The sequence below is a fragment of the Adelges cooleyi genome, unplaced genomic scaffold, assembly GCF_023614345.1.
Source record: "Adelges cooleyi isolate 19-005CV unplaced genomic scaffold, UGA_ACOO_1.1 ACOO_flye_CR_arks_rails_tigmint_CR_PRNA_651, whole genome shotgun sequence".
Classification (NCBI taxonomy): Eukaryota; Metazoa; Arthropoda; class Insecta; order Hemiptera; family Adelgidae; genus Adelges; species Adelges cooleyi.
The window spans coordinates 13,692,044-13,715,745 of NW_026096352.1; the positions used below are offsets into that span (position 1 = coordinate 13,692,044).

Here is a 23,702-nt window from a genome sequence, read left to right on the forward strand (position 1 = left end):
GGGATAGGCAATATTTGATAAAAAAAATTGATCTAGTAACCATTTTAAGTATGCCGACTAATTTTAATGTAAAAAAAAATTAAGTTTTTCTACTTAAAAAACATTTTAAGTTATTTTTCTCCGAGTTACGGTGAAAATTTCATAAAAAATGGCATTCGTAGAAGTCATTTTCCGGCGTACATATTGGACGGATTACAATTTTTATTACCTATATTTATGAGACTGAGAAGCTTACTATTTTCTCTATGGGGGCTAATAGAGCCCATATAAAATTATTTAGCTATTAGAAAGTTAGTTAGATTTATTAAAAAAAAGTAAAAATATAAACGATTTGAAGCAAGATATTTTAGCTATCGAAGTAAATTATTTTACTATATTTAGTTTTACCCTTTGTCTGTTTTCCCTAAGCATAGATAATATGTTCTCTCATAGTCTTATTCTCTATCTCTGGCCACCCTTTCACATCTCCTCGTCAGTGCCGTGTTTACAGTTTTCTTATAAGGGGTATAAACAAAACAAAATTTGCTCCTTAGGTAGATCTTGCTCTAAGCCCTAAGACCGACCAAAAAATAAAGGAACTATGCTTTTTGTTTTTGACTTAAACACAACGCTGATAACTATTTGTCTTTTATATAAGTTATTATTGCTTAAAAGTTTCATTGAAACAAAATGTTTTTTGTATAAGTAACTGTATCCATTTACAAGTTTTCTTATAAAAACAAAAAGGTCTCAAAAAGCAATTTTGTTTGGTTAATAAAGACGAATCAAATTTACAGTGTTATGCATGTATTTTTTATAAATAAAATTTACCTAATAAAAGAAAGTATTTTTTTGTGATATTTTGTCCAAATCTGAGTCAACAAAAATATTTTCTTAATATTAAATAAATTAATATCTTCATAAAAAATGCTGTAGGGGGTGATAAATCATTCTGATCACTCCCTGTAAATCTGCCACCACGTATTGTTCATACATACTTTTTATAATCAGATGATGAAGCCACTCGCAATTCTTATAGGAGATAAAGGGAAGAAAGAAATATTTCTACCATTGATTATAAATATTATACTATTTATAATCAATGCTCGTATCATTTTTTCATTCACCACTTTTTCCATTTTTTTTTTAATCTATTTCAAACAAGTTGTTGATCATACACCATACATAATATTTTTTTAATGGTGCTTTATTCTCTGTTCTAGACTCTAGTTGTACAATATGTTTTTAATTATTGAAACATATTGAAAACAACTAATGTACATCAACATTTGGGGGTCTTCCGTTTTATGTAGCATTGACGACAGCCATTTTAGTAAGACAATTGTTTTTTTAAAGTAACACGCTGCAACCCATAAAATTACTACATGTACAAGAATAGTTTGTTTAAACTTTTAATTCGGATATTAGACAAATTTGTAAAAATCTCTTTACCGCTGTAGGTACCCCTTTAATGGGTAACGGGTTAACTGAAAAGGTGATAAATAATACTGGTAATCCTAATAGTAAGTACTGCTGGGATACATTTTTGATTTTGTCTACTTGCTTCGTTGGAAATATTTTTAGAAATGTATTTACTGGGTTGTATGGGTTACACAAGTTCAAACTAGGTACCTAATGTAGCTTACATTTTGTGCAAATAAAAGATTTATAAAAATGCGTGAGCAGTGGGACATAATATAACGAGGTTATAATTTATAAAACCCTACGGTACGTTCACTGATAAATATCGGTAGCCCCAGTTAACGAGCCGACCTTTTATGAACACTAAACGTGCATTTCCGGTGGCCGAATTACCCACCGTATTCCTTATCTAAAAAAGTTCCATCTTTTATCGTTATGGCACTCAACTGTAAAAATATCAGCGACATAATATAATATTTAACTGCCAACGGTGCAATAATAATCAAGATAACGAAAACCAATAACCGGTATTTGTGTTGCGGAATGTTACAAAAATAATATCCAAGTGTATTTTCATAAATCAAAACGTTGGCAAATTATTGTTAAAAACAATTATTGTTCCATTTGCCCATAAATATATTTTTTAAATAAGCTACATACACAGTAGCTATTGTTTTTATGTATTAGTTACCCGATGAGGGCGAATGACATAATGTTGCCGTGTTGTCGGGGGTAACGAATTAAGATTAAGACACCATACCCAAAGCACGTATATCTGGCACCATTTTATATCCCAGAAAATTATAAATATGTCAGTGGGGCCAGACGGAGCATGCCTAAGCCCCTTTTATTACTTTTTTATTCGCGTCACCGTTAACAACATCTATTTATGCAATTCTCCTCAGTTATGAAATTTACTTTTTTTTTTGGCCTGAAATAAAACAAAGAATTTTGAATACAGCTATAAAAGTGAATAACCTACCATAAATAATATTAATTTAAAAATACAGCTATTGGGGGACATTCACCCCCTCCTTCTGGCCCTCTCGAATACATGCTTGCCATTCTCCATGGCATTGCTATTATACTACAAAGCAGGACACTAAAATATTATTATAACTCACCATGTAAGAATCCTGATAGGATAATAATACTATTAATATAATATAATCGAAATTCGAATTGCTCGATAGGATGAAAAAAATATCGCATGTTAGATTGGACACATAAAGTGCACAGCTAATTGAGCGTTCCGGAAAAAATAGTTAAGGCTCAAAAAAAAAAAAATGTTGCCTCTAACAAAAAACTAATACAACCACACACCCTCTATTTGCGGGTCCGATGATGTATTATTATATGTATTTAGCGAAGTATAGATTCGCCAAGAGAGTGAAATATTGGCTAAGCATACACCCCTGTATGTCTATTAAAATAGCATTATTTAATATTTTGTTTAAATAGTTGACTGGATTTTTTTTAGTTTTAACCGCTGTAGCCCGCATTGAATTGCACCCATGGGAATTGTTGACAGGTGCTTAACTCAAGCGGGCATCGACTAAAATACTTTTTTAGTGGCTATTTTTGGTTTAACACTAACTAAACGAATGGGCAAAGTCATAATATATTATAGCGTACGGTAAAAGGAACTATAATAGGTACGTGGAATAGCACAAATGGTCCCAAGCGGCTACGTGAAGAAAACATGTGTTTCCGTGAATAGAATTGGAAGGGCGTGTTAAGTGCAAATAAACCGAGAGTAGCACAGGCTGGCTGTATCGATCCAGCCCCGGTCCCCGAGCCGAGAGCCTGGAGTACTTAAGAGAGTTCATGAACGGCAGCATTGTATTAGAAAGCGGCACTGTATCCCCCCCCCCACCTCACGCTATTGATTTTCCAAAGGTCGCAGGGTTGCCAGATTGAATTATATACCTACGTATGGCACAAATGTCGGCTGACGGACTGAATTACTATATAATATTATTCTTATTATATAAAATACCTACAGCGTGGGCCACGAGAATTCTACAACTCGACTTTTGTATAAACGGTAACTGGTAGTAATTGTCAAATTCTCTCGACTAGATAGGGGGAAAGGGTAGGATAAAATAATGGCTTGTGCGATTGTACAATTTGCTCCACTAATTACTTAAAAATCAGCCCTTTTCGGTTAGATATAAGTATTAGATCAAAGTGGTTAAAAACTAGGTCCCGAAGACGATCACCCCCTTGTCAATTGACATTTACAATTGATGTATAACCTGCGATGGTCAGGCGAGGTATTTAAAAATTGGTCTCAAAAATATATCTTTATTTATAAATTTCGAATATTTTTTTAATTTTCAAAGTTCTCGGGTTTTAAATGTATTTCGAGTATTTAAAATAAATTTGTCTAAAAATAGTCATTTATACAGTTCTTACTTTGAGTAATTTTTGTTTACGAATGAATTTTTTAATATAATAAGTAAATAAAATTATCTCGTCTCTAACATTATCTCAAAATAAAAAAAATGTATTGCCAATTTAAATAAAAATAAGTTTGTTAGTTATTTAATAACTCGACTATTCGATGGTCTCTGGATATAAGGAGTTAAGTCCCTAAATGAAATTTTTGAGGGGAACAAGAACAATGCTTTTTTCCATTATAAAATTTTTCCACTAAAAATAAATTAACAAATTATAATAATAATACGAGTTAACACCTTTAAACTATTAGTATAAAGAACTAATAATTCGATTTCCATAGTAGAGTAACCTCGTTTTTGACAATTATGGATTTAGCCCCTTTTACCTGGAGACCTTCGAATTATGTGTCGCCCAAAATTCCTTTCGATAACATTTCAATTATTGTCTGGGTAGACCAGTAATAACCAACACCTAGACCAACACTGAATAATGAAGAGGAAGCTCGGGGTGTAAATAATTTAGTGTAGCCTTTTAAAGGAAACTTGTACAGTGCTGTCTTTAATACGGAGGTCAATAAAATATGGTGACACAAATTCTATTGGCGCTAATGCTACTTGGCACCTCAGATACAACACCTAGCAATCTCAATATGTTTTTTCTTATTAATAAATTATTTATTTAAATAATGTATCGTTATACATAAAGGTTAACAAGTAATAACTAATACTGAAGGTAGAATTGCGACTTAGTGGCCACTTTACGCTCATGTACCAAATGTTGTTTGATTAAAGTTTTAAGGAGATATTCTTTATGATCATATTAATATATTATACAACATGATGCTGGAAAATATTACTAAAATATATAAAATAAATCTCTTAAAAAAATAAACAATAATAATAATAACTAAGTTTGATTCGTTTAAAATATGCTTCAATTCCTAGTACACCGCAAAATGTATCGCAGTGTTGCAAATTCTGAGACTACAAACGCCATTTTCTGATTGCACCACTAGCAGCAGCCCACTTTACTGGGACGTCTATATACATCTCCTAAATTAAAGAAGATTAATAGTACACTACTACCAATGCACAATTATAAGTGTAGCTAGTGAACTGTGGCAACAAACAAACCATTGGAATGAGATGGTTATTACAGAAACGGCACACGTAACATTTTTAACGGTTTTGAGTTTTAAGTTTATTCGTATTGAGTACTTCTAGACGTATATAATTGTGTAGAAACAACACGTCAAGTACCATTAAACAATATTTAAAACAAATTAAAAAATAGTTTATTGTTTTTATCAAAATCTGAAAAATGTGATATATTGTATTGTTCTGACGATAACCGGTTCAATTAAGGGAAAAAGGGGAACGAATCTAATTTTGAAGGGAATAGAAAATTATAAATGAACTTATTTCGATTTTATATAATATGTTACTGAAATCATAATATTTGTTCATGTCACTATTTGATTAAAAATTTCAATCATAGAAAATATTACACATTTATTAATAAAATGAAATACTATCAACATGAATAATGGTAATAAATAACATTTTAACTCTTCATTGTCAATTTGTATTAACGATTTCAATATGATACCATTTTAATGTAAATTAGAAAAATCACTTAAGTTAATAGTAATGTGTTTTAATAAAATAACAGTACAATAAAATTATTAATCAATTTTTTAATAGTGGTTTATTTTCAGCTTTAACACTATTGTTTAGACTATTTTTATTTGATAACCTTTGTGTAACTCTTGCCATCAGGTCTGAGCGCAATTTTTCAGCATGTTCTATTGTGTCAACAGGCAGAGGTGTACTTGATGACTTATCTAATCTTACACGACTAGACATGATAATTTTGCCCATTACTGGTACGATATCTGTAAATAAAATAAAGTAAGAATTTTTAATGACGTGAAAACCGGTTAAATTTTATAATTTAAAATAACTTGATTAATGATATTAGGCATATGACAGTGAAAAATATGATGCCATGTATGGTATCTGAACAGATGGTTAAAACAAAGTCATATTCTTAGAAATTGGAAAGTTCCTTATTAAAATTAAAGAATAACATAAAATGGGTACCTACAATAAAAAGGTATTTATTGAAATTACATATAAAAAAAAAAAAGAATTAAGAAGTTCCAAATTTTTAAATATTAATATTTTTTGGTAATCTATTTTTTTACATTAGTTGATTCTAATGTTGTTGTTTTTTTTTAAGTAGATATAAATAGAGGAATTATTATAGCAGATAAATCATTCTAAAAACATTTAAACACAAATCTACAGACAGTAAAAAAGTCTTAAGTATAAAATATACAATATAAATTATTTTAATAATTTATTCACTGGGAGAAAAATTTGATATTTTTTTGGGTTTTGACTATAGGAGTATATTAGCAGGGTTATATTTAAAGAAGAACTAATTTGGATATTTTCAAAAAGTTTTAGAGTACCATAGTTTAGTATTGAAAAATATGTACATTTATAGGGTATTTTTCAATTAAAGGAATAAACACTTATAATTTTTTACCTTTAAAATTAACTTAGGAGTATGATTTCTAAATTTTGACATTTTTAAGTTGAATTGGGGTGAACTTTTTTAACTTTTGGTCTTATAAAGTACGCTTACTAAAACTGATATCAACACAAATGTTGTTGTATAAGTTTACCTAGTTACTCAGTTAACAATTTATATTTGATAGTTTAGTTAAAAAAAGTTATGTAATTTAACCTTCAGATAAATTAAACTGCACTTTTACTTACTCAGACATAGATTTTTTGTTTTCTCTGATGGTACAACCATTGTGAGTTTTGAATCGTCTTTACATTTATATGGTATCATTTCGACTTTGTTGGAAAACATATTATTTAATTTTAATGCTGACACATTATCAAAATCAATAGATTTTCCAACCAATTCTTCTATTTTTATCTAAAAAAAAAAAATTATCATCTGAAAAACTGATTAATATTAAAAGTTTAAGGAACAAAATGAAAGTAAATATGTCAGCATAACCAAATAATGACGGTTTGAAAATGCATGTGTTTTAATATTACATCATATAAACTTCTAAAATTAATAGAAAATAAACCATTTTTTATTTAATGATGCTCAAAATGTGATTCAAAGCCTTAGGTAACAGATTAATGTCTCATAGTTGGAGGTGATTACCATGCTGAGCACACTCATTTGATGTTGAGGTTGATCACCTCTAAAGGATGGGCCTTGCTGAAAGTGATGCACAGTATCAATGCTGAAATAATTTCCACCAAATAGCCGACATATTAGCCAACTGACCGGAAGAAAATTCCAGATCTGCAGGTATATCATCTAATTACGGCAAAGCCGAAGGACTGACTGGTCCATAGGCGGAGATTTCATTAATTTTTTGGGGGGGCTAGCATTTTTCTACCTAAAATGACCAGCAAGAGATTTACACTCCTAAATTATTAGTATATAATACTATATAATATTACAAATGTATAAATAAAAATCATAATAATTATAATATAATATTTGTATATTATTTAAGTAAATACATATTATTTTAAGGCAATGTACCTATTCTTAGATCCAAATATATCAATAATTTTTTCTACATCAATATTTAAATCGTTTTCAATGTACAATATGGATGAATTATTAAACCTGTCTTGCAACATACTAGTAGGTAACCATGTCTTAATTTTGCGCATAGCTGAAAAGCTGCGTTCGCATGTAGCTGAACTAATTGGCAAAGACAAGGCGACTTGAAATAATTTGAATAAGCTGGGAAATACATTTAGGGTTAGAGCCTTTTGAATTTTATCAATATTTATTGCGTTTTTTGAAAAATGTATAACTTTATTTAGCACTTGAATTAAAATTAAATGATAACATTATCAAAAGCATTGTTATAATGTTTTGCCGTTTTGGAACTGAAATAATTTTCATAATTTATTCTTATTAATAATTTTAGTTTTTACTCCATTAATTAAGGAATTTATTACTTTGATGAGTGATCAAATAATTGGGGGGGCTATTGATAATTTTGTGGGTGCTAAGCCCCCCCAAGCACCCCCCCAATCTCCGCCTATGGACTGGTCTAACATCAGAACACATCCTTGTGCTCCCCGCATTAAGTTCAAAGTCATAGCAAAGAAACAAAAAGTATTCTTAACAAGTAAGAAAACTGGGACCTGTTATTAATGTGTTGTCTATAAATAATATAAACTTAATTATATAATGTATAATTAAAAATTATGTAACAGAATATTTTCAATGACGCAAGTAGGAAGAAGCTTAAGAAAACTTATTTACCATTCCCTAAACATATTTAACTGTCTTGTTTAGTACCACACCTATAATTTGATTTTTACTAATTTTATTATTATAAATTAACTTAGGTAATTAAATATTACAGTCGTTGCAAGATAAGTTGGCACAGTGGCGGCAGCATTTATCAGTAAGTGTATCCTAAACTAGTTATATTCCTCAACCCTCTGTTAGCTAGAGCAAGCATGGTTGCACGGCCACGATGGTTTTTTATTATTGTTGTTATTACTATTATAATTATAAGTTTTATAAAAATAAACTATCAACTACCTACACTTCGACAAGGCATAATAAACAAAAAAAATAACATGAAATACAGAGAACCCCTGGCTTTGCGTTTTCGCGCCACCGCAGCGGTGCCAAGTCATCTGGTAACGACTGTACACATATTTACTTACATCATCTGGGCACTGCATGGTCCATACTTCATAGTCGTCTGTTATATCTTCTGAAAACAAAACTCCATCTTCCCTTTTAAGCGTTGCAGTGTCTAGGGGAATTATCTAGAAGAAAACAAAAAAAAATAATACAGAATGCAGAAATGATAAAAATATCCAATCAATTGAATATTTACGCCTCTTGTTGTAGTTAAAACGGACTCATCATCCGAGTCCAGGTCATCAGAATAACGTCGCCCACCGTATGCTAGTCTTTGGGAAATCGTTGACGATGCAATACTACACGTATCATCAGGGGACCCCCTGATTTTTTTCGGAGACTGGAGTGTTGACGGCGACAAAAATTCAAACGTATCGTTCGAAGACATTTTTAATCTTTTTGCTGGAATGCCGCTTGACTGTTCTTTATTCGGCCGTTTTTTCATGATGCCACTGATTCTCTCCAATGAATTAATTTCGTCCATTATAGAGTATAGTCGTTAGGTTATGTTATACGTCTTTTCTATTATTCGCGAAATAACTATAACACCATGACAAAGTAAACGTCGTTTGTCGTGTAGGTATAACACAAAATATTATGCCTACGCCGTACATCTACATAACACGTGCGGTGCGTCGCGTAGACGATAACAACAGAGACCAAAGCGATAACTGATAACGGGGTGGTTGATAAGGGTATAAACAGCTGACGGTATCGTTATTTTTCCGTTAAATTCTCCCTACCAGCTACCTCATCGGTGGACCGGCAGACGGCGGCCGGCTGGCTGTGTTTGTTCAATTAACGCTCTCATTCTGTCGTTTGATACCTTGTCGCGAAAAGCACGCTCCGTTCTCAACTCCTCAAAAAGGAACCGTTTATTCTTTTTTCGCAGCCATTTTCATTTCTTACTTTTGTTTTTGCGATTTTTGCCAACGAACGTCATCGTTTTAATTTTTAAACGTGTCGCTTGTCGAGTAATTGAACAATTTACCGCTAACACAAAGACAGTTTAGTTTCAATTCGTTGGTTTTTTTTTTAATCTGCTATATATTTCACGTTTTTGTCACAACTTATTCTCCACAACACATAATTAATATTTTTCGGCCATCGCCCGTTGCCGTCAGTAGATTATTGAAACACCCTGTCATCGTCTCGGCACGCCCTGCCCGTAACTCGTTTTACTGGTAAGTACCTATAAACGTTATTCCTAACCAAAACCATTTCCGTTATTATTTTGGCGGTCAAACGAAATATGCACAATTTGGGTTCGATTACCTCCAAAATACAGTTAAAGACGTTTATTTTCTTATTATGAATCTTTTTTTAATAATTACCCAACACTTATTTTTACAAGATTTTGATAAATAAATTTTTCTTTTTTTTTACTTCATCACCTATTGCATGTCTATTATTGTTTACACGTTTTTTATTGAGTTGTATGTATTGAACTCAAGTTGTATGAATATACTTACTACACCACATTTCATTTTTTTTGCACAACAGTGTTCTTTTGTAGGTAGGTATGTATTTATTTAACCTCCCTTTTTTTCCCCATTTTTGTTTTTTGCTGAATTATTTTTTTTTTTACGATTATTCTGATTTAAAAATCTGCAATCTTTCAATGGACATAACTGATCCAAAATATGGTATAAATGCACTTTACCGGACACCCTTATTTTTTTGTGATTTTCTATTAACCATCTTGTAGTATTTTTTTATGCTGATTACGAATCAGAATTAAAAAATCGGCAGACTTTTCGGCTTAAATCAACTTTAGTACCCCAGACCCAAATTTTAATTTTTTTTCCAATTGATTTGTTTTTTTTCTGAAAACGACGTTGCAAAAAAAAAAATTGAGGAAATGCTTAATTATGAAGTTATAGCTACTTGAACTTGGAGAATTATTATTGCGCGAGTCGCCCGCACCGTTGCCGCCATCATGCAGCAGTCGACGACGTGAATCGCGATTAAAGAATATAGTAATTTATGGGATTTCTTTGCGATTTTTTATTTTTTATATAATAGTTTATTATGCTAATTACGAATCTAAAGTCAGAATTAGGTGGGCTCCTACAATTAAATAGCTGCCGACGCAACTAGGCCCCCACCCTTCATGATCCTCTTTTTTTCTTTTTTTGCTGGGCACGTGACACGGTTACCAGAGCCTGCATCTGTGGGCGCCGTGCCACGGTTGTCTCGCACAACGATAATTCTTCAAGTAGCTGTAACTTTATAACTAAGTGTTTCCCTAATTTTTTTTTGCATCACTGTTTTCAGCATTGAAAAACGAATTGATTTAAAAAAAAAAATTTGGGTCTGGGATGGTAAAGTTGATTTGTTCCCCCTAATCCGGGAGGCGTAGGAAGTTGTTTTATTTAGTTAACGGTTTACTTAAGAAAATTATATTATTGTTCAGTACAATATTGATATTACATCATGTCGACAAATGTCTGCGGCCACAATCTCTTTTGACTGCAGCCGCCTATTGTTATACACCCAAAAATATGCAAGTTTCAAGTAGTTATAACTGCAACTAGAGTAATCTGAATACAAAGATCCAAATATAATATTTTTCTTTTTTTGGGAGGGGGGGGGGAAGCCCTAGGTAACTCCTGTATTGAGTAGGTGTTAGAAGTTCCTTATACTGATATAGCGCACACATGCTTCCTATTGTGCCACCAACCACTGAAGGCTGCTGCAACTGAATAGTGAATAAACGTGGCTGTCTCGCGTAATACGATTTTTAGCAATAAATTATGTGACCAGAAAAATCTGATAAAACCATTTTCTCAGTGCAAATAAACAAAATTTGAAGTTATAGGCGTTTTAAGATTGTGTGTAATAGTGATGTGAGTGCACACACATTACATTATGATGTTTAATGCTGATGTTCTGCATTGCCCCGCCCTTCATTTTTTTTTTTCTGCCACTTGACAAATGTTGATAGTTGATACTTGACACTGATTATAATAATTTAAATTATAAAATTAGTCTTTCAAAATAACAACTTAAAATTGACCAATAACTTTCAAAATATAAATTCTTAGTTTATAAAATTTATAGGTAAAGAAAAGTATTGTAATATTTTAAATGATTAATAATGGTAAAAGGAAGATTAGGTATGTTTTGAGATTCTGCAGCGGCCTGTTGCATTATGCATAATCTTAAAATGTCTTATCTTCCAAACCATGTGTAAGCGACCAACAATTTTTGCAGATTCGTAATCAGTATTAAAAAATAATATCAACTAATTTTAATTAAAAAAGTTGTATGGTCAAGTAGATTTGTTCCTTGGTTTTAAAAATTATTGTTTTAAGATAGGTACGGTTTTTATTACAATTAAATGGGATGTAGGCAGTAGTTCATTTTTGAACAATCATGCTTTAAGCGTAAGCATCTATAATAAATCCACTTGTTTACAGTACTTAATATGTGGATTGAAGGTATTTATCATAATCGTACAAGATTACTATATATTTTTATCTAATTGCAAACAAACATTAACCTTATTGTTTTTTAATTGTCCAGTTTCAGTTTTAAATTACAAAACCGCTTTCATAAGTTTTCCAATTTTTATTTTTATTTTTATTTACAAGAACACTTCACATTTTAATTATGAATAACAAAAGTGTATATATATATATATTTTGTTTTACAATACCATTTTTTGTTTTATTCCGTTTTTGATTTATAATACATTTCATAAATTGCCAATAAATTTAATAATTGCTATTTAATTGTTTATTTTTTGGGCAAATTATTATCTAATAAGTTAATAGATAGTAATTTATTCTTGTTGATAAATAAATTTTAAATAACTAGTGTCAAACATAATTTTTTTAAGCACTTACTATGTATGTTATTTTGTACAATATTATATAATAATTATATAATTTTAATTTTTCCCTATGCATCACTAAAGACATGGTAACATTTGGTTTTCTACTAATCTATTCATGTTGATATTCTATTAATGATTTTAAAGCGTTGACAATTTTCATGTAGTTCAAATTATTTCACAAATATGTTGTGTATGTCATCTTGAAATAAAAAATAAATCCATTTTTAATTTGCCTAGACTAATATGTAACTAAAAACATAGATAATTATTGTAAAGGTATAAAAAAACTGCAATTTTATTTTTAGTACTTAATAATTTGACAATATGGCTGGTAAGAAGAAACAAGTAACTAAAGTAGTAAAGACAGTTAAAAACATAAATGAGAAAGAGAAGCCAGACATACTTGATAAGTCACCAGAAATAGACGAGTAAGTAAAATTATGTATTTGTATTTTTCTTTTTTTTTCTTTGAATAAAAAAAAATGATTACTATGTTGCTTTTATATATAGAAAAAACGACATAAGTAATAGCATTTTCAATTGTGTTATTGGAAATGGATAAATATCTTGGAAACTGTAAAATAAAATTTAGCTTCAAATTTTGAATTTGAATTAAATTCAAAATTCATTATAAAATGTTAAATGATTAAACATAGAATAGGTTTTTATATTTTTAAAAATAGATGTTAAGCGTTTTTTTCCCTTCTAGCTAGTTGGAATAAAATATTTTTTAAAAATACTCTATAATTGTTTAGGGCTCAAGTAAATGGATGTACAGATTATGACAAAAAAGAAAATAATATTGGTGATAAACCTAAAGAACAAGAATCGAAAAGCAAATTGCAACCTACCACTTCAAGTGAGCTTTAAAAATTATTTATTATTATTATGACATCAATTAAAAATATTATATATTGGTAATATTTAGCTAAATCTGGGCCCAAAAGAAAAGCATCTATTGAACAGGTTATAGTACCTAAAAAAAAGAAAACTGAAAAAGCATCAGGAATAATTGGTAATTTTTTTTTTTTATATTTCAATTATCTTATAATAATATTTGGACTTTGATTTTTAGCTATCGACAACAGAACTGAAACACCTGGTGTTGTTATGACTAAAGGCCGAGACATAGTTATAGGTGGAATATTTGGCTTAGGCCCAGATCGCGAGCAGCTTACAAATCTTACTGAATTAAAGAATTTAAAATTTAAACTTATATCAGCAGGAAGCATGCACGTGTTAGGTGTTACGGATGATGGAAAAGTAATATAAATTCATAGCTTTATAAATAATATGAATAAATAATTTTTTTTTTTAATTTATAGCTCATGACATGGGGATGCAATGATGAAGGAGCATTAGGTCGAGATACTTCCGTTGAAGACAGTGAAACAAGACCTGGTATTGTGCAAATACCCGAAGAAGATTCAGAAATTTATTCTATATCAGCCGGAGGTTCCCATTCTGCTATACTATTTAGTAATGGAAATGTTTACGCATGGGGTACATTTAGAGTAAGCTACAGTTTGTTCTGTTTAACTTTAACTGTTAAGGTAAGAGTGAATTATTTAATTTTATCAACGGCATATTACAGGATAAAAATGGTGATATGGGATTCCACCCAAATGGACAACGCCAATTGACACCAATAATGATTATGAGGAATGTAAAGAAAATCGCCTCTGGCATTAATCATTTAGTTATGTTATCCAAAAATAAGGTTTACACTATGGGTTGTGGAGACGAAGGACAACTTGGTAGAATATGTCAGCGACATTCTAACAGAGAGTCTAGAGTTGGAAAACGTGAGTTACAAATTAATTTCAGTTTTTGCTATAATGTACTAAATGTTTTTGTCAACTTTTTAGAGTTACTATTAATACCTCAACTACTAAGTCTACGTAAAAAAGTTGAGGACATTTGGGCCAACTACGATACAACATTTTTGCGTTTGTCAGATTCTACTGTTTACTCTTTTGGGCTCAATGCTTATGGTCAGCTTGGCATTGAAAATGAAGATAGATGTGTATATTTCCCAAAATTATCACAGTCATTAAGTAACCTGAAAATTAAGTCTATATCAGCTGGAACACAACATGTTACTTTATTAGATGAGCAAGGTTGGCCTAACAACATTCATTTATTCAACTAACTAAAAAATATTTTGATTTGACAGCTAAATGCTGTTGACAAAATGTATCGAATTCTTTTCTTCTCTTTACATTTTCTGTTTTTTGTTATCGTTCAAAAAACCTTCATAATTAAAATACCGTAATTTTAAGTCTTTAATTTATGGCTATAAAAGTAGGTACAGTTGTTACCAGATAAGTTGACACAACGGTGGTGGCGCGAAAACGCGAAACAGGGGTATCTCCGTTTTTTTAAAAATGTTTTTGATGAAATCTCACAGAATCAAACTTTCTACAGTTTTCAATCTTTTCAATTAAGTATTCATACAAAGCATTTTGACCAGACCATACATAAATTTTGTTGGTGACAGGTTTTACTGTAATAAAATAATTAACAGTATTATGTAACCAAAGCCATCGAGACCTTCATTTTGTTTTTTTTAATCCCTATTGTATGTATATAATTGCTATTTAGTACTCTAATATTACATTCTTTTAAAGATAATAAAAGTAATTAGTTTTATGTAAATATTTGTTAACTACCCAGTGGTTCTATTCAATTGCCGTTGAAAGATTATGGACAATTAAAATATAATTTTTTTTTTTATGTAGCACATTAAGGAAATATAATTATTTTTTTTACAGATAATTATTAAATAATTTTAATTACTTATAGTTTCGTTTTTTATTATTGACTGTTATTTTTTATTTCTAGGAGCTGTTTACGTACTGGGCGATTATACATATGGTCGCTTAGGAATGGATATCGCTGAAAACCAAAGAGTACCAAAAGTATTGCCATCATTGCCACAAGTAAAACTTGCTACATGTGGCTCAGACAATAGCTTTGTTATCACAGAAAATAGTAATGATTTTTTAATTTTATATTTGTGATGTAGAACTTAAAACTTTATATTTTTGAATTTCAGATAAATTAATGGCATGGGGTATTGGTTTTGAAGAAAAAGATGATTCAGATGTTATTTACTATTCACCAACTGACATTGATACTGCTAATAAGTTGGACAAGAAGACTGTTGTTCAAGCAACTTCGTCAGATACTGCTGTATTTCTTTTACTACAAGATTAAAATTTGTTAGAAGACATAATTTTTGGACAATCATCGCTTTCTTGATAACTAATTTATTTCGGCGATCATGTATTTTTTTTTTCTTAATTACCCATTTTTTCTTAAAACCAGTTTTTATATATTTTGTACACGTTTTGAAAAGATAACTTGAACAAAATATTATTTGTTCCATTGTAATAAGTTTTTTTTTTTGACAGCAAAAACATTTATTTTTTATTTTACGCTACCTTTTTTTTTATTATAAAACTCAAACATATGTATTATATACATGGATAATATTACATTAATTTATCGTAAATTAAATTTGTAGTTGTACATTTCAACACTTTAAGTGGTTTAATTATTAATTCATTAATTGTATTAATTGTTTGTTTGTTTGTTCTTTCTTTTTTTTAATTTAATTTATTTTTTACCACTTGGTTGTATAATGTGGAATAATTTAATTGTTTTAAGTTAACAAGTTTTTTGGTTTTTTTTTTTATAAAAATAAATTGTACTTCTTTTCAATAATTAAGGTTAATTTGTCTGTAGCGTTTGGAACCTTCCATGTAAACTCTTCTGTCCACAAGTTGAAGTAGTTTTAGACCAATTTGACTTAAATAAAAATGGTGGTCTTATTTTTTAAAAGTTAATTAGTTATAGTTAAGAGAATTGAAAGCGGTCTGGTTTTTAGACGTTTTAGATATAAAAGCTAATCAAATTTAAAGTTTGAAGTATAACGAGTTGTATTTTTACAAAAATAGATCCTATATGCGTTATAAAAGTCGAAAAAAGAATTGATTATCAAAACAGATATTTCTTCTTCCCTATTGTAATATTTATGTTTAAAATTTGTAGCTTCATGTTAAGCTCTAACGAAAAATTGTCTATACAATGCGCCTTGATAAATGCTAGTGCAGAGGCGCTTTAAGAGGGCGTCGCACTGCCTATTTTTAAGGAGTAAAGTATAGGAAATTTTTTACAATATCTTAATTTAAAGGTTAAACTGTAATGTGTAACTATTAGTTCAATAACTAGGACTCTATTTTGGTTGTTAATTTATTTTTTGGACTACCACAGCATCCTTGAAAGCGATTTAAAAATGGTTTTTCATCTCTAAATGTTTAAGCAGACTGAAAATAACTCGCTTAATTTTGGTTTTAGAGTAAAAGCACCCATTATAAAATTAAAAGAGAATAATATTCCGTAGGGCAAGACGGTGCGTTTTTTTCATTATTCTAAGTATAACGCTCAATACATAGTTTAGAAATAACGACTATTTTAACATTTTTAAATGATTGTAACTTTTCAAAAAATGATTTTTTTTTTAAAAACGCACCGTTTTGTCTAATTTTATAATGGGTGCTTTTACTCTAAAACCAAAATTAAGCGAGTTATTTTCAGTGTGCTTAAACATGTTTTTACCACTGAAAATCACCAGTGCGACGCCCTCTTAAGCGGATTTCATGCAGTCTATTTTAAGGAGTTTTGTATAGGCAACATTTAAGAAAAGTTAAATAACAGAACGTATGCAAACCACATTTTGTGATTATCAGGTTAGTCTTTTAAAATCCCTGAAATTGAAAACTTAACTGTGTAGTGCAAAATATCAAATATGCATTTGGAAATTTGAAGATTGTGTACAACGCTGTTTTGGTTTTATGCACCTAATATTTTTTACAAAAAAAAAAAAAATAATAATAATTTTAGCTCTAACTGGGTTTATTTCAAAAATTGGCTTACTGGATTCCTTAAAATAAATTGTCGGTTTTAAACTATAATGTAAGTTTACACGCGTATGAACTAAATTCACTTAAAAAAAAAAAATAATATGCTAAACGGTTTAACCGACTGATTACTAGTTTTCACTTGCGCGCTTTACTCAATAAAAATAGTACTACACTCCACCCCGAAAATTTGACTGAAGGCGAATCTAAGGTGGGAGGGTAAAACATAAACAATTTTCTCAAAAATCTGTAAATGATTTTTTTTTTCGTAATAGACCCTCCCCCCCAAAAAAAAAGGGTGGAGAAAATTACTTTTTGACAGTAGTAAATATTCGAGTTTTTTTGTTAGAGGGAATCAACAGGTATCCGAAAAATAATTTTATTATGTTGTTATTTACGATTTAACAACGACAATAAATTATTATAGACCGACAACCAACCCCAATCGTATCCATTAATATAAGCTGTTAATATTTAGATAAGAAATATTGTAACAACACTTAAACTTCAATAACAATGCCTTAATAATGTAAATTTAAACCTCTATTATCTTATTTTTACACATAATTATTTCAACTATTTTAAAAACTATGGTCGATTTTTCGACTTTTTTATGAATTTTAAAAAATGTTTCTTAAAAACATTTATTTTCTATGACTTTTTGTTTTTCTTAGATTTTTATGAAGATCCCAATTTGAAATTACACTTCGTACATAAAATTTTCTCAGCTATCTGAAAAAATATTAGTAACATTTTCGGCCAACAAAAAAAAAACAACTATTTTGATTACAAACTCAATTTTAATGACTTTCCGTTATACGATTAAAAAAAATCAATATTTTTTTCAGAAATCTGAGATTATTTTACATATGATACCGATTTTAAATAATTTTATTGGATGCTCAAAGATATTTTAAAACAAATTATGAAGAACAAGTGTCAAGAAAAAAATTTAAAATACTTTTTACGTACATGGCCAAAACAATTTGAGAACATTCTTTTCATTGTAACAGACATATAATTATAATAATAATATTCCTAAATATTACACAATAGCCAGTGAACGTAACCCACAATAGAACTCTTTATATAGTTATTATACACTCGTTGTAATAAAGTTAAACACACAAAATTAATACACAATTTAAAAAAATTTTATATTGTATCACCTTCGATGCAAAACTAAGCTGTAAGTTAGTAGTGAAATTTGTTTTTACTATAAATGATTTTCATACTTAGTTAAGCAAATAATATATTTATTTTTTTTTAACAAATCTAAAATGTATTAGTACATATTTTAAAAGAAACAAAAGGAAATTTAAAAAAAACGCGTTAAATGAAACAAACATAATTTAAGACAATATTAATCATATAAATTATCATAGCTATATTTTCTAATTTCGTCTTTGTAATTTTCTGGAAACTCAGACAATTTCATGTTCAAGAACATTGCAGCGCATATCGGACGAGACTCTAAAATTAGAAAAACATTTGTTTTTAGTTCAGAACAAATTTTGAATGTAGTTATTTAGAAAAATTACTGTTGGGAAAATATTTCTCCACATAGGTTCCCAAATCGACAAGTTCCTGATTGACGAGTAAACCATCCAGGTTTTTGTCATAGTAGTTGAAATCCCACATTTGATGTCTAACGTTACTTATAACAGGTGCCTGCAGAATCATGTACAATCGTTAATCGTCGTACTTTACTGTGTATGCAAATTACAAACAGCACATGCAAGCCCAATAGATTCAAAATAAAAATTAACATTACTGTAAGGTCATTAATCCGAGAATATTCCGAATAAAAGATCAAAATCTCTTGTAACTCATGAGCTGGTCCTATAAACAAATTATTGGATATTGCGTTTTTGTTTTACAAATTACATTCATTATATTAAATATACATTTATATAAGATTATACATTTTTGTTTTATTCTTACGTTCGTGCTTGATATCCAATAAATGTTCATACCTCATAGAAACAATATATAAGTCTTGAAATAACTCGCTTTGTTTTTTTCTATTAAGGTGTTTTTTAGATTTCTTGTACACATCGTGACACTTGTCTATCTGCGCCTTGTTCAGGTGATGACGATACTAAATATTTATAATTATAAATGTATATAAATATAATTGAGTTTATTGAGATAATATAAAAAATGATATAAGATGAGAAGAGAAAAGTGGCTTTTTTAAAAAAATATTTCTTATATTTTGTTTGTCATATAGGTATATGTAATTTTTAAAGTTTCTAAACTTTTTAAATTTATTGCGTTTTTTTTATGTTCCGGTAATTTAGGAAATTTTCTGACTGACCCGATAAAATAGAGGAGATGTAAATTTATCTTTATTTCACTTATTTAGGTGTGGTTTTTGGATTTTAGTTCCAAAATTAGTTTATAAGTATAAGCGTGTAGACTGAAGTATGGACTTCGGTGTAGAATACTTGAGCATACGTGCGTAGAGTGACCTCAAAGATGTTTTTTTCCATTTTATTCTCAACGTCTCGGTAATATTAGAATATCTTCTGACTGACCCAAGAAAATGTAATAGAGAAGATGTAAATTTGTCTTTATTTCACTTATTTAGGTGTGGTTTTTGGATTTTAGATTATAAGTATAACCGTGTAGACTTTAGTATAAACTTAGGTGTAGTATGATTAGGCATAAATGTGTAGTGTAACCCTATAGATTTTAAACTTTCTAGAAAATCAGTACCTATAAAAAGTTTACAAAAGACTTATTTTACCGCAATCGATATTATTGGAGGTAAACAAATAAGAAATAAGATTTAAAGAATTTTCCTACTTTGTTCTTATATTTCAATATTGCCGCCAAATACGGAAGTATATTTATTGATTTTCCATCTAAAAATAAATTGAAGCTTTTATGTTCATTAAACTAACCGATTCTTAAACACAATATTACCTGTAAATTCATTTATTATATTCTCTTTATGACTTTCTGTTAGAATAAACTTGTCATTAAGTAACTTAATTAATTCAGCTTTGTCAAGGAGCCCGTCGTGTTCACCTTCCTTATCTTGTACATTAAACATTCTCACAAAAAGTTTTACTTCATATGTTGTAAAACCTTCTACCTGATATATTTACAAATATAAGAAAACAAAGTAATGACATTAATTAACCTCTTTTTTTATTCAAACATATCCGTTTATACATTAGGAAAGATAAATATTTATTAACACGTTCACTGTCCGATTACCCCTGTGTGGTTCATGATTTATTTATAGATAAGTCCCTAATTTATTAATTAAGTCCCTATCATCTCACCTGTCCAACTGTGTTATTATGAATTTCATAGAATATAGTCCATACAAATAAATCTCCAGAGAAATAAATGTTTGAAATGAACCACATGTGGATCATGGACTACTAAAAATGTTTAACGTGACCCATATATGGATCATTGGACTGATAACTTTTGATTTAATTTAACATTAGGACAGTGAACGTGTTAGTTATATAACTTTAAACCTAATTTTGAGTATCTCCGTGATATGTTTTATTTTTTTCAATATATTAAATTTAATGTTTGGGTTATTGTAAGTAAACAATTTAAATTTAGTTAAAAAATTCGGTATTACCATCCAACTGTCAGTCTTTTTATTATTATCAGCCAACAATATTAAAAACTCCGCCATGGTTTTGTTATTGACCACAAATTCTACACAAATTAATTGGAAATTAAAACTAGTTAATCATACATTTATGTAAAATAAATACAAAGTTTTTAACAAAGCTAAAATTGTGCGTGGTAAGCAAAATAATTTTCAGCGATAGTAGGAATTAGTATTGGCCTATTAGTATCAATCCTATTTAGGTTAAAATGTAGTATAATAAAAATAAATAAAAGATTATATAAGTAAATTATGGACTCATAAACAGCGCGGTGCATTTAATTGCCAATGATTATTTATAGTAGTATTATTGTTTATAAAGAACAATATTAAACCATTACCGTTTTGCTTCCACTTTATCAACGAACAGTGTTGTTTTTCTTCAAATGTCTTTTTTTCAAATGGTTTGACATCACCTGTATAGCCCACCTCCGCGAAGTAAGCAATGATCTCTTCGTTAGGAATCGTATCTTTATATACATTTTGCTTTAAAATTAATTGGTCTATTTGGTAGCTGTGTAATCCAATGCTCTGTAAAGAACAACATAAACAATCTAATAAAAAATCCACTTTCAAATGACTATGAGGAGATAAAAAATATGAACGGCTACAAGTAAAAAAGCCGTATAAAACAACAATCTTTTCGACTTGACCCTCATTGAGTCTCATACTCTATGAAGTATCATAAGTAGAATAATATAATAATACATACATTTACAAGTAACTACCGACATGTTTTCCTATTGCAATTATTATTGTTATTCTATTATTTTTTGTTATTATTGTTAGTTTGTCTCGAATGAATTAAAAAAAAAAAAAAATCAGCTGGCACTGTAACCCCCTCTCCTATTTCAGTGATCTAGTTACGCCTATGTAGAAACGATGTCTTAATAATAAAACAAAATCCAGCATAGTAAGAAATTACCCAATTGGGTGTTACTATGCTTGATATAAATTGAGGTATTTTCTTTTTTATTATTTAATTGTATATTATAATATTTTGTCTATGATTAGGAATGATGGATTAATCTATACATTTAATGTATCAAATATCAATGCCACGTAATACATTTTTTTTTTTTAATATTTTTTGTTTTTTTATTTAACGTGTGTGTTCAATAGAAAATTGTTAAATACTGGAAAGACGGATATTATTTTTTACAGACAATTTTTTTATAGAGGGAGTAGCATTTGATTACAACCAAAAACATAAAGTTACAAACTTTTCGACCTTATCCTCATAAAGTCCGATACTCTATGAAGTATCATAAGTACAATAATATAATCATTCGTACACATACAATTATTAACTACCGACATTTTTTTTTATTGCAATTATAATTGTCATTATTATGATTAATACTAACCTGTGTCACGGTCACGAAGTACAACGCGCAAAGGATAACAGCACTTTTGAAATGCATTGTAGTTTTTCTTTGACAATTACTCTTTTGAACAACAAGTAAGTCTTCGAAACTAAATGCGTCTGTTCAGTGAAACACGATTCGATTTGGGTTACGACTTGCGATTGATAAAAACAACATAAGTTTAGAAGTAGAAAAATTCGGTAGATAGTAGTTTTTCTTTTATTTACATAATATTTAGTTTTTTTCGAGCCTATTGTACAGTTGTAAACACAATAAAAACCGAAAAAATACTGGCTATTTACTTATGTGAAATAAAATCAGAACATATTTTTATTCGCAACCAATTGCATAGAAGCAATATAGCGATCGATGTATGTTATATACGTAATGAGTTGTTTTTTGACTTAATTTTGCAGTGGTATACCGAAAAAAAATATTGCATATTTACTTATATACTTCGTACACTATATTATGCGATTAAATTTATTCAAGAGATGAAGAAATCCTTCTACAAGCTATTGATTTTGATACCAAAATATGATTTACAAAAATATGGTTGAAGTATGGGGTCATTTGCAAATTCGGCTGTAATAGGTTTCAGAGGGCCGTAGGCCATTTTTTAGCTTATACCAAAAATACATTTTTAAGCATACTATTGACAATGATTTTATATTTTATGATTCATGATCGAATGTTCTATAATACCGTTAAAAAATAATATATGATAAAGTTATTTTATAATGACGAACCTATATATTTAAAGTTATTACTATGCATAATAATCAGTGCCACAATTATCGGGGGGAGGACAGGATGACGCCCTGCTAGAAGGGCACTATAAGATGAATTTAGGGGCACAATTTCTAGCTTAAATACCTTCTGTCTAGGTCCTGATTTAAGAACAAAAACAGTTATAAAAATCAAAAAACATAAAAGATTTATCTATTTGACAAAAAATTCTTACCGATTTTATAGTGGTAGCGATATTTTATTATCTAATCAGTTTCATAGTAAATTTTTTATTTTTCTAAAAATCAATATGCAGCCTAACACTGGTATTGGTGATTTTTCTGTAGTTTTATAACCATGGTTAAAGTATTTAAAATTGTTAAGATCAACAGCTGTAATAACAGCGATAGTATACAGTCATTCTATCTTGAAATTTCATTGTTTTTCCGTTTATGAATTTCGAGTAACTAAATTCTGACTATTCTTATTATTAATAATTATTATAAAAATTAAAAACATGTATGGGGTGTCAAGACTTTTTCAATAACGTAATATGAATCTCCATAATGCACACGATAGATTAACTGAATCATTTTCATCAATACAAAACCTTAGAAATGACTACATTAATATTGTGAAATATCCAAAAGACTTATGTGCAAAAAGGGGCATACCAT

At 29.3% G+C, this 23,702-nt stretch overlaps 3 protein-coding genes across 3 annotated transcripts; 1 reads left to right on the plus strand and 2 right to left on the minus strand.

Annotated features, from left to right (window-relative positions):
- Positions 1–5,384: 5,384 nt before the first annotated feature.
- On the minus strand, positions 5,385–9,170 carry LOC126844412 (uncharacterized). The gene is made up of 4 exons (XM_050582594.1): positions 8,717–9,170; positions 8,541–8,645; positions 6,591–6,759; positions 5,385–5,698 (listed from the first exon to the last, which is right to left on the minus strand). Exons 1-4 carry the CDS (start codon positions 9,002–9,004, stop codon positions 5,493–5,495), a joined length of 768 nt encoding a protein of 255 aa, XP_050438551.1. The 5' UTR covers positions 9,005–9,170; the 3' UTR covers positions 5,385–5,492.
- Positions 9,171–9,312: 142 nt separating this feature from the next.
- Positions 9,313–15,935, plus strand: LOC126844374 (regulator of chromosome condensation-like). Its single transcript, XM_050582521.1, has 10 exons — positions 9,313–9,704; positions 12,667–12,789; positions 13,117–13,220; positions 13,290–13,376; positions 13,437–13,624; positions 13,687–13,875; positions 13,956–14,166; positions 14,230–14,481; positions 15,206–15,355; positions 15,420–15,935. The coding sequence occupies exons 2-10, from the start codon at positions 12,686–12,688 to the stop codon at positions 15,578–15,580; spliced, it is 1,446 nt and encodes a 481-aa protein (XP_050438478.1). The 5' UTR covers positions 9,313–9,704; positions 12,667–12,685; the 3' UTR covers positions 15,581–15,935.
- A 2,643-nt stretch (positions 15,936–18,578) lies between these two features.
- On the minus strand, positions 18,579–23,356 carry LOC126844518 (uncharacterized). Its single transcript, XM_050582773.1, has 10 exons — positions 23,261–23,356; positions 22,297–22,450; positions 21,271–21,460; positions 20,897–20,976; positions 20,218–20,389; positions 20,098–20,156; positions 19,231–19,387; positions 19,061–19,128; positions 18,828–18,957; positions 18,579–18,759 (listed from the first exon to the last, which is right to left on the minus strand). Exons 2-10 carry the CDS (start codon positions 22,351–22,353, stop codon positions 18,650–18,652), a joined length of 1,023 nt encoding a protein of 340 aa, XP_050438730.1. The 5' UTR covers positions 22,354–22,450; positions 23,261–23,356; the 3' UTR covers positions 18,579–18,649.
- Positions 23,357–23,702: the final 346 nt, after the last annotated feature.